General features: G+C 47.3%; 1 protein-coding gene across 3 annotated transcripts in view; it reads left to right on the top strand.

The window, feature by feature from the left end:
- Window positions 1-12,766, top strand: part of PPM1E (protein phosphatase, Mg2+/Mn2+ dependent 1E) — a 59,061-nt gene extending 46,295 nt beyond the window's left edge. The window contains exons 2-8 of one of the 3 annotated variants that reach the window (XR_008841905.1): window positions 444-562; window positions 4,855-5,054; window positions 6,400-6,588; window positions 7,062-7,205; window positions 7,435-7,528; window positions 7,798-9,216; window positions 9,373-12,766. Coding sequence is in view for 1 of the 3 variants with exons in the window: in XM_056506952.1 (XP_056362927.1) it covers window positions 444-562; window positions 4,855-5,054; window positions 6,400-6,588; window positions 7,062-7,205; window positions 7,435-7,528; window positions 7,798-8,831 (1,780 nt within the window). In the remaining 2 variants the exon portion in view is untranslated. Of the gene's footprint in view, window positions 1-443; window positions 563-4,854; window positions 5,055-6,399; window positions 6,589-7,061; window positions 7,206-7,434; window positions 7,529-7,797 lie in introns of all 3 variants that reach the window. The other 2 variants (XR_008841904.1, XM_056506952.1) reach the window with 2 other exon arrangements.
- The last annotated feature ends 317 nt before the right edge of the window (window positions 12,767-13,083 follow it).

Below are 13,083 nucleotides of genomic sequence, written 5' to 3'. Positions count from 1 at the left end.
GTTTAATTAAACTACAGTGAGTTAAAGCCACTTCACTCTGGGTAGAAATCATTCCTGAGGGAGCTTTTTTACCTGATAATGCACATCAGCTCCCTGTGGGTTAACCTCAACTTCCAGGGGCCCATAGAGAGACTTTGGACACTTTGAGGAATTCTGCAACCCTGACTCCAAATCTTAGGAGAAACTGGACTTGAGTTAAAATTGTACCATACATATGAAAAAATGTACAGTTGTGTGACAGGCTCTGGAGGGCTCAAGTCTAGATTTGAAAAGAATTTAAATAGAAACATTAAAACTTAAGAAAGAGGGAACACAGGATGAAAGAGCAACTAAAGCCCTCAGTGAGTCTGAGGTCTTGCTGCAGGGCTGGCAAAGAAGAACACACTCATTACCTTGCTGAATCACACTGAACAGCTTTTTGTGGCTTTCTCTTTCTTTCCCAGTAACTGCCCTTCGTTCCTGGCCTCTGCTCTGGCCAGAGCAACCTCGGATGAAATCCTGCAGAGCGACCTCTCGGCGCATTTCCTGCCCAAGCACGTGGACAGCGCCGACGGCATCATCCGTGAGTGCCCCCAGGGACCTGCCCCGGGGCTGGAAAGGGCTCCTGGGGGTCAGCCCTCCTCACACAGCTGCACTCTCATTTCTCACCTTTGGAATCACTCTTCTGAGTGCATTTTCATGGCTGTGTCTGATAGCCCTGAATCTCTCTCTCAGCACTTTGTACAATGTGGTTCTGCTGGCAAGTGCCAGTTGTCCTCCCTCATCCTTGGAGCAAAGTCAAATATATGTGGGAAGAGATAATTTAATTCTGAATTATTTCAGTCAGTGTGGTTTTTACTATGGCTTGTAAGTTTTTTATATGGTTTTAGGAAAAGGTAGTATGAAGAGATTTTGTGATTAAAAGGAAGAAAATTCTTTTTCCTCATTTATCTGTGTTGGCTGACCAGATTTTTGCAGCCTCCAGCTCAAGGCCATGCACTCTAACTCATTTCAGGACTCTGCTGGCCTAAATAACCTTGAAAATTGGCTGGGTTGTTCATTACAGCAAAGACCAATGTTTCTCACATGTACTGACAGAAATTCTGTCATTTGATCTTGAAAATACAGTCCCCAAATCACTTTGTCCTTTCCCTCCTTTTTTGATTAAAAAAAAATCCTGTCAATTATTCTGGGGATAAGGAGGCTCTATAGATCTGACTCTTCAAAAAAGAAGATTTTGCTGTATCCCCCAGAGGCCCTTGGAAACCTGAGAAACAGAAAAACATGTTCTGGGTTCCCTTTCTGTAGGTACTGCTGCCTCCTCCTGCTGAGCAGGTAAATGGAATAGATTTGTCATTGTTCTGGCTGAGCAGCCTTCATTAATTTCAAATTGAGATCTCTGAAACTTGCATAAATATTTGACAGTCTCCAAGGAAATGTTGACTAAGCCTCCACACAGAATATCTACAGAATTCAACAAAAAAGGAAAAAAGAAAGGAAGAAACCCCACCACATACCCCTCACTCCTACAGAAATTGCCATTTAAATATACCTAAGGCTGTAAGACACAATGCAGACGTAGACTGGGATGGGGAGAGGCTGCAGCAGGCACCAAGAATAAGATCCAGATGCAGTTTGTTGAGGTGAATTGTCATAATGAGGGTACTTGGAAATAAAATATCCCTTTGCTGATGCACTGAGAAGTGTTAAAGAGAGAAATCATCCTCTGGCCTGTAGTACAGAAACAGCTTCATGCAAACCCTGCAATTTCAAATAATCTAAGTGATAATTTTCCAAAACAGAACATCTGCTCAAGTGTCACAGAATGACAGAATGACAGAATGGTTTGGGACATTAACAATCAACTCCCACCCTCTTCCATGGGCAGGGACACCTTCCACTGCCCCAGGCTGCTCCAAGGTCCATCCAGCCTGGCCTTGGGCACTTGCAGGGATCAGCCACAGCTTCTCTGGGCACCCTGTGCTCCAGCAGTGCTCCATCAGCCACAGGGGCAAGGCTTGGCCTAGAAAACACAAACAAAAGTGGTGGCAGCAGCAGCTCCATCCTAGAGACCCCCCAGGGGAGTCCCTGAGAGGCCTGGGGTGGTGCTGAGAGATCTGCCCTCAGTGCTGCTGTACAGGGAGATTTTAATGCTTTGGAAGGAAGCAGAGGGAAGTGTGGCAGGTGGTGAAAATGGGATTTCTACATCCTGAAGTTTGATGCTCAGAGTTCACTGTGCCCTGATGCTGTTTGAGCAGAATGTGAAACCAGGCTGAATTTCACTGCCTGGCTGAAACATCCAGTTCCATGTCAGTTTTTTTAATGAACCCAGAAAGATTTTTACTCTGTGTAATACAAGGAGACATTTACCTGATTTGCCTCAAGTTTGAATTTGCTGGAAGATTTAAAAAAAAAAAAAAAAAAAAAAAAAGCTATTTCAAATTTCCTTAGTGGCACATTTCACTCTGAGAATTGCAACGTGACAAATCATGTCCTGTACTCAGGAGTGGTGAAAGCAGTTCTTGGTGTGCTGCTGGAAAGAAATGAGAAACTCCATGACAGAAGAATTCAAATCTTAAAACAAGGAAAACTAGTTGGAGTTCACAAATGTAGGATTGCAAGAACCGGGGTCTGTTATATTTGGGGTGACCATGTGTTTTTGGATATCTGAGTCACAGGCCGTGACTCTTCTTTTCCAGCTGCACTGGAGAGGAGCAAGGGATTTTCCATGAGAACTGAATGATGCTGGATTTTTTTTTTTTTTTTTGGAAAGGTCAGGTTAAGGACATTTAGGTTTGGGAGGAAAGAATTTAGGTTTGTGGAGGAAGAGAATCACATGGAAGTTGGGCATTGTTAAGGCCAAAGGAGGCTGCATAGCAGGACCTTAGCTATCAAATTTCCAGGAGATGTCCCAAAAACCATAATGTCCCATTACCCAGCTGTTCCAGGTTCTAGGAGATGGATCCTAGAGATCTCCAAAGAGATCTAGAGCTCCTAGATAAAGGAAAACCTTGGGCTTGGCTCTGACTCCTGTTGTCACACTGTCTGTGTTTCCAACACAGCTCATAAAATATGGCACTAAAAAGCAGGATCTGATTCCTGGTGCTCTTCCTACCCTTGTTCTGCCCTGTCAACACCTGGGTTGGATTTCCCACTCTCTGTGCTGCAGTTCCAACCTTGGGGATTTGGGAGCAGCAGGAGGGAAATGAAATTCTCCATGACACAAGTGCAGTGACAGCTGAGTCAGCTCTGGCTCAGCACAGCACATTAACAATTGATGAGTAATTTCCAGCTGTGAGGGGGTGGTTTTCATTGTGGTGTTTCATTATTCTCCTGTTCTAACCTCACGAGCAGTGGCTGGTGATGCTGACAGCACACAGGGTCCCATGGGGAGGGTGTTGAGGATCTCTCAGGGCACTGGGTTCAGTGCCATGCTCCTGCAGAGGTGCCACAGCCACAGGACTCTGTGAGAGAAATGGGAGAGACAAAGGAGCTCCCTCTGGAAAACAGGACTTGGACAGCTCAGGTTGGATGTGTTCCCCCTTTAAATATGTTAATGTACTGGTTTTGGTTCGCCAATTTGAAATCTTCCTGTTGTGACAGGATTAGCTGGAAGGCAAAATAAGGTAAAATTTTCAGAAAACCTTTACAAAGCACCACAGTTACCCAAAGAGATTTCTGGAGTTCCCAGGGAGGGCAGTACAGGTGGGGTGAGGAACCCCCACACTCACCCTGTGGCAGTGCTGGCATGACCCAGTTGTTTGATTTCCACCCCTTGGTTTTAAAGCTGTGTGATCAAGGAGCCAAGGTTCCTTTTGGTTATTTATCCAGTGTTTTTCCAGCTTAATGCCTTTTGGTTGAACCAACTCATAATCAACAGAGCTGGGATAGTATCTTGTTCCTAAGGTCTTGGCCCCTGCTCACTGTAGACCTGGGACAGAAATTTGTACGTGCTGCTTTCAGGCCCTTCACAGAATTCCTGTGAAGGAAGAGATGCTGCAACTCCCCCCCTCCTCCTGCATGTGAGCCCCTCCTCCAGCAGTGATTGGCACTCCTGGATTGCTGCTGTTTAGCTTTGAAGATCCCTGGCTTTGGTGAGAGATCATGAACAAAGAGATTTGGATGTGTTCAGCTCTGATGCTGACTTCCTGTTTTCCTCTCCTGCATTTCAGAACAAATGTCAAGTGCCTGAGTTTTCACATTTTAAAATGACAATTTCTCAGGAGTGACAGTTCAGCATTTTCTCAAATTTGAGGCCTTTATGGTTTTCTCTTTTGCTCATGCAGATTTCTCTGACACACTGTTGTAAGGAATATGGGAATAATAGGGAATCTGGAAATAGCTAAGAAGGCACCTGTGCACTGCTGGAAGTGCACAAAATGTCTTAAAATTACTCTACTAATTTCTGCAGATTGTTTCCACTCTCTTGCTCTCAGCTCTGCAATGAAATGGTGTTTAGAACAGAGAATTTGGTCCAAACCCAGTGTGTTATTGTCACAGAGGGTGGGTTTTGTAGGTGGCACCCTGTGCCATGACAAAATCCCTGTCAGAGCTGCACCACCCTGGGCAGGGCCACGCCAGGGATCCAACACTTTTGGTGCTTTTCATTTTCTCTGCTGCTGCAAATGAGTTCCCCAAAGGCACAGGAAAATGTTTAAGTTAAAAAGACAAACAAACAATGAGCTGCTTACTGATGAATGCTGATTATGGTGAGTTTGGCTTCCTCTTTTCATGCATCAGAGCCCAGAATTTCCCTGCTGACATCAACTGCTTGGCTAAAATGGTTTTGTTTCATCTTTATAATGCATGCAAGGGAGAAAACTCTGCCTTAATAACACTCTCAAGGCTTTCATTTGTGGTTTGTGCCTCCCCCAGAGATCGAGACAGTGAAGCTGGCCCGTTTAGTTTACAGCAAACTGCACGAGATCTGCAGCAGCTGGGTGAAGGATTTCCCCCTGCAGCCCAAGCCCCACCGCTACTACGAGACCTCCATCCACGCCATCAAGAACATGCGCAGGAAGATGGAGGACAAGCACGTCTGCATCCCCGACTTCAACGTGCTCTTCAACCTCGAGGTGAGCACACAGAGGCAGCCACAGCTCCTGAGCAGGGCTTGGCTCCTGGGGGAGCAGGAGGTTTTCCACTGGGGAACTGAAAGAGGATGGACCAGTTGGTACTGACCAGGTCACCTCACAGCTCATCTCTGAAGCCACTTGGCAGCTGGGAGTGGGTCTGCTCTATCCAAAAAAAGCAAAAGCAAAAATAAAGAAATTAAGTAAAAAAACCCCAAACAAACCCAAAATGAACAGGATTATGGGGTGCAGCTCACACACAATTCTAGAAATATGAGCCTATCTTCCCTTCCATGAATTTCTTGATGTGGCCATTGGTCAGACACTCATTCTTGCACTCCCTTAAAGTATAAAACTGGACACTGAGGAATGGAAAGTAAAAGAAAATGGTAAGAATTTTCCCTTAAGGATCAAATTGCTGCATAATTACTTCTTTATTACACCCTGTCACTTTAATAACTATCTTCTGCCCCATCCACATTCTTACCTTTAAATGATATTAATGCAAACAGAGGCAGATGTTTCCTTTGCCTGTCAATTGTCAGCTTTCTTATTCCAATTTGTGTTGGAACCATTACCTAAAAATTACAATGTGCAAATATTCCAGTCACTGAGCTGGCTGTCAAGGTTGAATTGGCTCTGTCAGTGGGTTGGTGTTGTGTGTGTGAATAGGCACAGGAGTCGCTGTCTCCTGGTACCACGTTGTTTCTCTGAACAGAGGAGGGGAAGCTGAGAAAACTGCCTTGAGGATGAGTGATTTTTGCTCTATTTGATTTGGGAATGTAATCACAATTTTCTGATGAGAGAGCACATGCAGTTTTTTTTTAAAACACAGGCATCTAAGATGATATGTTTGAGATTTAAAGAAAAAAGAAGAGTGAAAGCAGAGGCTGGCTGACTTCACATTTTAACTGTACTGGCATTTTATCCCTGGTGGATTCCAATCATGAGGTAGACTTCATGCAAACTGTATTGGATGTTCTTCTCTCTCTGTGGTTTTTGCAGTCACAAAATCTCCTGCACAATTTGATGAGAGTGGCACTTCCTATTTGAGTTGTGTGACTGAGCTGTAAGAAATACGACCTAAGGAACATTGAGAGCACTACACAGGGGATTCTGGCAAGGCATCTCTTGTACTTTGCAGGTAGAATTCAACAACAAGGTGGAAATTTCCCATTGATGCAAGTGCAGGTGGTCAGGGTAGTTTGCTTTTCCAGTGGAGACTCTGTCTCTAACTGCCATTTAATGAAGACAACACAAATCCCAAGTTCAAACCTTTAAGACAATCCAATGAACTGTTTGTGCTGGTTTCACCTGAGTTTTTTCCTCCCTGTGTTTCCCCTGGCAGGACCAAGAAGAACAAGCTTACTTTGCAGTGTTTGATGGCCATGGAGGAGTGGATGCTGCCATCTATGCCTCCATCCACCTGCACGTGAACATGGTGCACCAGGAGATGTTCCAGCAGGACCCGGCCGAGGCGCTGTGCCGCGCCTTCCGCGTCACCGACGAGCGCTTCGTGCAGAAGGCAGCCAGGGAGGTGAGGCACTGAGCACTCCTGCAAATCCTGTCCTTTCAGGGGCTCCAGGCACAGAGAGTCAGCACAGAGCTCTCCGTGCACTGGGCCCCACTGCTGGCTTTCTGTCCGTGGCGTCACTTCCCATAAAAATGTCAGCTCCAGCTCCTCTAAAGGATGCTGCTGCCATTGCCACACTCACCTGCCTAGCAGGCTCAGTCCTGGGCTCACTAACACACAGGTGTGCCTGTCAGTAGCAGAAGCAGTCCCAGCAATGCCCAGCTCCTGGCAGGCAGCTCCATGCCAGGGATGGAGTACTTTGGGGCACTTTGTTTTCAGCCAGGTTGGCTCCCAGAGGCTGTTGGTGAGCAGTTATAGCTGTAGGGAAAGCACTGCCTGTTCCTCCCTGGGAATAGGCTCTGTGCTGCAGTTCCAACGTGTTCTGTCCCTGAGTTCAGTACGAGAATGCTTTGAAATGGAAATGTGTTTCTTCCCAGAGCCTGCGCTGTGGAACCACCGGGGTGGTGACTTTCATCCGAGGGAACATGCTGCATGTGGCTTGGCTGGGGGACTCCCAGGTGATGCTTGTGAGGAGAGGCCAAGCTGTGGAACTGATGAAACCCCACAAACCAGATCGAGAGGTGAGAAGGGCAGTGAGCAGCACAGGTACCAGCGCTGGGGAGCGCTGCCCTGCCAGGACCTCTGAGCAGCAGTGCATGTTCCACTCACCCTGGTTTGTTTGGATCTGTGTAAAAAATCCTTTGTCTCATGGGGCCTGTGTGTTTGTGAAAATCCAGATTTGATGGGAGTGTTGAGTGTGTGATGCAGCCCTGACTGCTCTGTCCAAACCTCTCTTGTGTTGCTGTTCAGGATGAGAAGAAGCGAATCGAGGCCCTGGGCGGCTGCGTGGTCTGGTTTGGAGCCTGGAGGGTGAACGGGAGCCTCTCTGTCTCCAGAGCTATTGGTAAGAGAGAGCCTGCATTCCTTTTTGAGACTTGCTTTGCTTTTAAACTATAAAATTTTAATTTTCTAGTCATCAAAATTTGACATACAGCTGAAGATAGACCTATGAGCAATAACCTCTACTTCCTCCCCTACAGTCTGAGGGAATAATTTCCAAATAATTGCTTTAACTTGGGGTAAGAGTCATTGGCTCCACACTGAGTTAATAAAGGGCTGCTGGAAGCTGTGGCTGCAAACCCACAGTTGTGTTTCTCTGCTGTTCTTGCACAGGGGATGCTGAGCACAAGCCATACATCTGTGGGGACGCAGACTCTGCCTCCACGGTGCTGGATGGCTCTGAAGACTACCTCATTCTGGCCTGTGATGGCTTCTACGACACAGTCAACCCCGATGAGGCAGTCAAAGTGGTGGCTGACCATCTGAAGGAGAACAATGGTGACAGCAGCATGGTAGCACATAAATTGGTGGCATCTGCTCGGGACGCCGGCTCCAGCGACAACATCACGGTGATTGTGGTGTTTCTCAGGGACATGAACGCGGCGGTCGCGGCCAGCGAGGAGTCGGACTGGACAGAGAACTCCTTCCAAGGGGGCCAAGAAGACAACGGGGAAGACAAGGAGAACCACGGAGACTGCAAACGGCCCTGGCCCCAGCACCAGTGCTCAGCTCCTGCGGATTTAGGCTATGAAGGACGAGTGGACTCCTTCACCGACAGAACTAGCTTAAGCATAGGCTCCAGCGTTAACCCCTTGGATGATCAAGGCTATTTAGACCTGACAAAAACAGAAACTAGTACACCTCAGAGTGCCAAATGTCTGCCACCAGTCCAAGTGTTTAGTCCTGGCATACCAAAGAGTGCGGGTCCGATCGGCGGCTCCCCGGTGAAGAGCGAATCCTCGGGCTGCGGGCGGAGCGATCGCGCGGAGGCCGCCGCCCCTCTGAGCTCGGGGGGCATCTACAGGGTCAGGGCTTTATCCCCCGTCTTCTCCGGGCTGGAAGATGAACTGTTCAAATCCTTGGGAAAACGAGCTGCGTTCCCTCATTTCCGGCTCTGCAGTGGGAAGAGGCGGCGAGCAGCCAGGCTCAAACCAAAGTTTCACACGCCGCTCTGGGCTCAGGAGCCTTCCCAGGGAGAGGGATCCGGGCTGGCGCTCCCTGCCCGGGGCCGCAGGAGCAGGAGGGCGCTGGCCCGACCCTGCCCGTGGCGGAGGCTGCCCAGCCACGGCTCTGACAGCGAGTGTTTGATGCGAAGACAAAGTCATTTTATACCAGAGCCACACCTTCATCAATGCTGTAAAATGTAACCACCCCCTCGTGTTTCCCTGTCAGACTCCCAAAGTAGACATTCCCAAAATAAAACTGGCATCATCACAAAGCGAAAAAAAAAAAAAGAGGTGGGCATTTCCGAACTGTACTCCAGTCCCCTGCCAAGCTCAACCCCTCTGTAAATAGATCTAGGAATTAACCAATGTAGTTGTTTGGATCTCTACTAAAGTTTGGTGGTGGTGCCACCCCCAGCAATGCCGCAGCCGCCCGACCACCCGCACACACGAGTGTCCAGCACACCCCGCAGGGAGAGCCCGGCAGCGCTGTCGGGACAGACCCCGCCGGGCACGGCCCTTAAACACCAGAAGGTCACACCTGCCTGAGAAATAAATGTCTGTGAGCAATACTCAAAGAACGATCTGGGTTAGAACTGCCAAATTTTTTTAGAGCGGGGGGAAGTTTCTGTAGAGTCGAGGTGTTGGGGTTGTTTTGGGTTTTTTGTTTTCTTTCCGTGTTCTGCTTTCTGTTTATTCCAGGTGAGCGTTAAGATGAATTAGAAAATTACATCCACTTTTGCAGGTAGACGACTAAAAGCCATACAGGGTTTACCAGGTACCTTAGGAATGGACACACTAAGCTCCTGCTGCTCTGGTCTCAGACTCCCATCGAGGTACAGACTCATGATTTACCTTTTTTTTTTTTTTTTTTTTTTTTTTTTTTTTCATGTAATATAAAATGCGGAGTATGAAGAAAACTTTTCTTGCAGTTTTAAAAACATTTCTTTCCTATGGCTGGAGGTGCAGTGTAGAGAATTTCATATCTTTCTGGTGCTTTTAGTGGCATTTTTCACATTTCTCAGTTTAGGAAATTGTTCTCAATGAGTTGAACATGATTGTGCTTAATGCTTTGAGCCAACCTCTTCCCACCTTAACTTCATCTCAGGTTTTCAGAGAATCCAACCCGTGGAGGTGTCCAGTCCCACCCTCTGTCCCTGTGCCCGTCCCAGCGGAGATCAGGAGCTGGTGGATGAGCTGTGGCTCTGGTGAGGATTCCCAGGTGGCAAAGGCAGCATTTCCCATCAGTGGCAGCAGGAAGGAGGCAGCAGCGGCTGCCACGGGCTCAGGGTGTGCAGGGATGGCTGCCGGAGCAGTGCAGAGGGGATGGAAATGCCGAGGGTGCAGCAGAGCAGGGGAATTCGGTGGAATTCAGAGGAATTCAGAGCAGGGCTCTGCTCCGGCTCCCCGGCCCAGGAGGGCCAGCAGGAACTCAGCTGCCCTGCTTTGCATAAGAGCGGCCAGCAGCCCCTGCCGCCGCCGAGGTGAGCTCACACCCGCGGGGGAGCCGCTAATTGGGACGTGAATAAGCGGCCGATTCCCATCAGCTCCACTAAGTCCAGATCCCGTTCCTACCCTTTGTTACAGCGATGCATTGGGAGGAGTAGGAATAAAGTCTTCATAGGCACTTAGTGAACAATTCATATCATTTTAGCAGTAACAATAGCAGTATTAGTGTTTAGCTAGAATTTGCAAAGTATTTTAATATTAAGTAGTCAAGAAAATGATTCAACACAACGAGATGGCGAGGCTTTAATTCTGCCAATTTCCACTGCTTCTCTCTTTGATGCACTATTTTTAAAAGCAATCTGATGAACAGCAAAAGGCTTTGTGAGCAACCAGGAGTTGGAGTGTGGCTTTAGATTCCTTTGATCTTTTTCAGACTTTGTTTTAATCTTACAGGATCATTGGCTCTTATCTGCCATCTTATTCTGCCTTAGCTGTTGTCAACGTTCTCTTTAGCTGCAGCTTCTGTTCCAAGATTTACTGAGGAAATTTGAGAAACCATGAAATGGTAAAATATGCAACTCTGGGGCATCTCTGAGGTGCCTTTGTTTTAAATTCTTCACAGTAATAATGACTCACTGAAAGTCCATCTTTAGCTGATTGTCACGTTCTGGAGAGAAAGGTGGTGTAAGTGCAATTCTTGATGTGAGTAAATTAGAATGCAAACCCATCATGGATGATAAAACTTCTTCCCAGTCTGCAGGAGCAGTTGAAGAGCACTGGACTGCATGTGTGCTGTTTTGGGAAGGATCTAGCTTTTTTAGGTGTGGATTCATAAATGGTAATTCTGCGACTCATCCCATTTATCTTGCTAGGAGAAAAAAAAATCCACCATCATAGTTGCAGTGTGGTCAGGTAAAACCATTGTATAGATAGAGCAAGTGTTCATTTCTTCACTAACTGCATATTTATAGAGTAGATAGGAATCATTTGTAAGGTAAGTCCTTTAAAGTTCTATAATATTAAAAGTAGTGGTTATTGGTCTGATTATGCTGCTCTTGATTCTACCCACTAGACAAAAAGCAGTGCTTGTGAAATGCAGTGTTTTCTCTTAATGCCACTGGTGATAGGAAGTAGTTCCTTCAGTTCAAACTCCTGTGCCCTTATCTGCTGCTTGCTGACGTAAGCAATAATCCCTCTCTAATATCTAAGTGTTCTGTATCTCGTACCTTGATCGTCTATCTGGTGACAGTGTAAAATATTAGGCTAATAGAGAAGTATCTCATTGTATTTATTAACTGTTGATACTGAGATCAGTCTGTGACCTGTGTTTTGTATTTTTATCGTGTATCTTAGTGGTGGTGAAAATTTGTACAACGAATCTTTCCAATAAAGAGCTGAAGTATCCCTTTTCCGCGTTCACACCCCCATCCCTCTCGGTCGACGTGGTGACCGTGGTTGCAGAACCAGGAGGTAGCAGTGACAAATGGCTTTAGTTTTATTCTGTTTCAGTTGTGCTGGTTTTGAGGAAGGAGCTCGGGGCTGGTTTGCCTGGAGCTGCTCCAAACTCGCTCGTGAGCTCTTCACTGTGAGCTTCTCCAGCCCTGAGCCATGTGTGCGGTGCAGAGAGGAGAACAGCACCAGAGCAGGGAGCTCTTCACCCATCCCATCTGCACGAGGTGGGTGAACACCCGTGTGGAACTTTGCTTTACCTAGAAGTGCCATCCATTGTCCTTGGAGTGAGAAGCGTTCCGTAGCCGAGCTGTTGAGCGCGGTGGCGCTGGAGGACGATGGCCAAGCAGACTTTAACTCACACCACGTTTCTGGTGGTGCATCATCCTAGAAACTCCACCTGCTTTTGGAGCACTGTGTGCCAGTTGTCCCATGGGCAGATGAGGCACAAGGAGTTGTGTGCATAGACATGGCTGCTGTAGTTCAGGTCCACTCTGTCCTCACCAAATCCTCCCAACCCCAAGATTCTGCGGGAACAAAGCAAAACGAGAAAGATTGATCTAAATTAGGGGCTGTTTCAGCACAATTCCTCCACTCAGCACTCAGTCACATAAACAAAGCCATCCAAGGGGATACTGCAGCTTTGTTCATGTCTGTAATTTAGGGCAATCTTTCTTTAATTCACATCCTCTTTGCGACAGGAGCTAAACTCTCTCCCCTCGTATCATGTGCAATAATAAGGAAGCATTAGCACGATCCTGGACTCCAATGTCCATGGTCCTCCCCAGCCCTGGCAGCCTGGCCATGGCACAGCCCCTGCCAGCACTAAAGCTAAAGAAAACAACCCCCACCTGTCAGGGTCTCGTACAACCCGTGTCCTGTCCGGTTTTTCCTCTCCTTCCCTCTGAAGACACCTCGGGATGAGAGCGGGGAGGTGGCTGAGCTCACCCCGAGTGCTGCTGCTCGTGGCCAGCCAGGCACAGTCTCAGCTCCTGGGGCTCCTGCTGGCCTTGCTGTAGTACCTTGTTCATAAAACATGTCCTTTATCAAGTGAATAAATTCAAGCTAAATCATGTACCAGTGTTGGGACTTTTCCATTTGCAATCTTGTTCTACAGTTCACCCGCGAGTTTAGTTCTAACCATGTATTAGTCATCCATATTTTATTTATGAAAGCTGTTTATACAGGAAAAACTGCTGAAGTTTTACCAATATCTTAATAAAACAGTAATTTAAACCACACTCCAGATAGTCTGGTTATTGAAGAGCTATAGAAGCTGTGCCTTTAGTGTGGAAAGGGGGTTTCCTGTGTGGGATATGGAGCTGGAGCTACTCTGAGCTCTGGCTCTCAGGAACCATTGTGGCCAAATGGGATGTTACAGCACAACCCAAGGAGATCAACGTCTTCCAAACCCCTTTCTCCCACTGCTCTTTCCAAAGCAGCTCTGAATAAAAGGAGAGCAAAGCAACAGTTCCTCCCTTGCCCCTCCAAGAGCTGGACACGAGCTCCAGAGCAGCCCCTGGGCCGCAGCAGAGGAGCAGCTGTGAGTGCTGAGGAG

Source organism: Oenanthe melanoleuca, chromosome 19 (genome assembly GCF_029582105.1).
Source record: "Oenanthe melanoleuca isolate GR-GAL-2019-014 chromosome 19, OMel1.0, whole genome shotgun sequence".
NCBI classification, from domain to species: domain Eukaryota; kingdom Metazoa; phylum Chordata; class Aves; order Passeriformes; family Muscicapidae; genus Oenanthe; species Oenanthe melanoleuca.
Note: the sequence above shows the minus strand (reverse complement) of the source record. Positions and strands in the feature narration are given on the sequence as shown.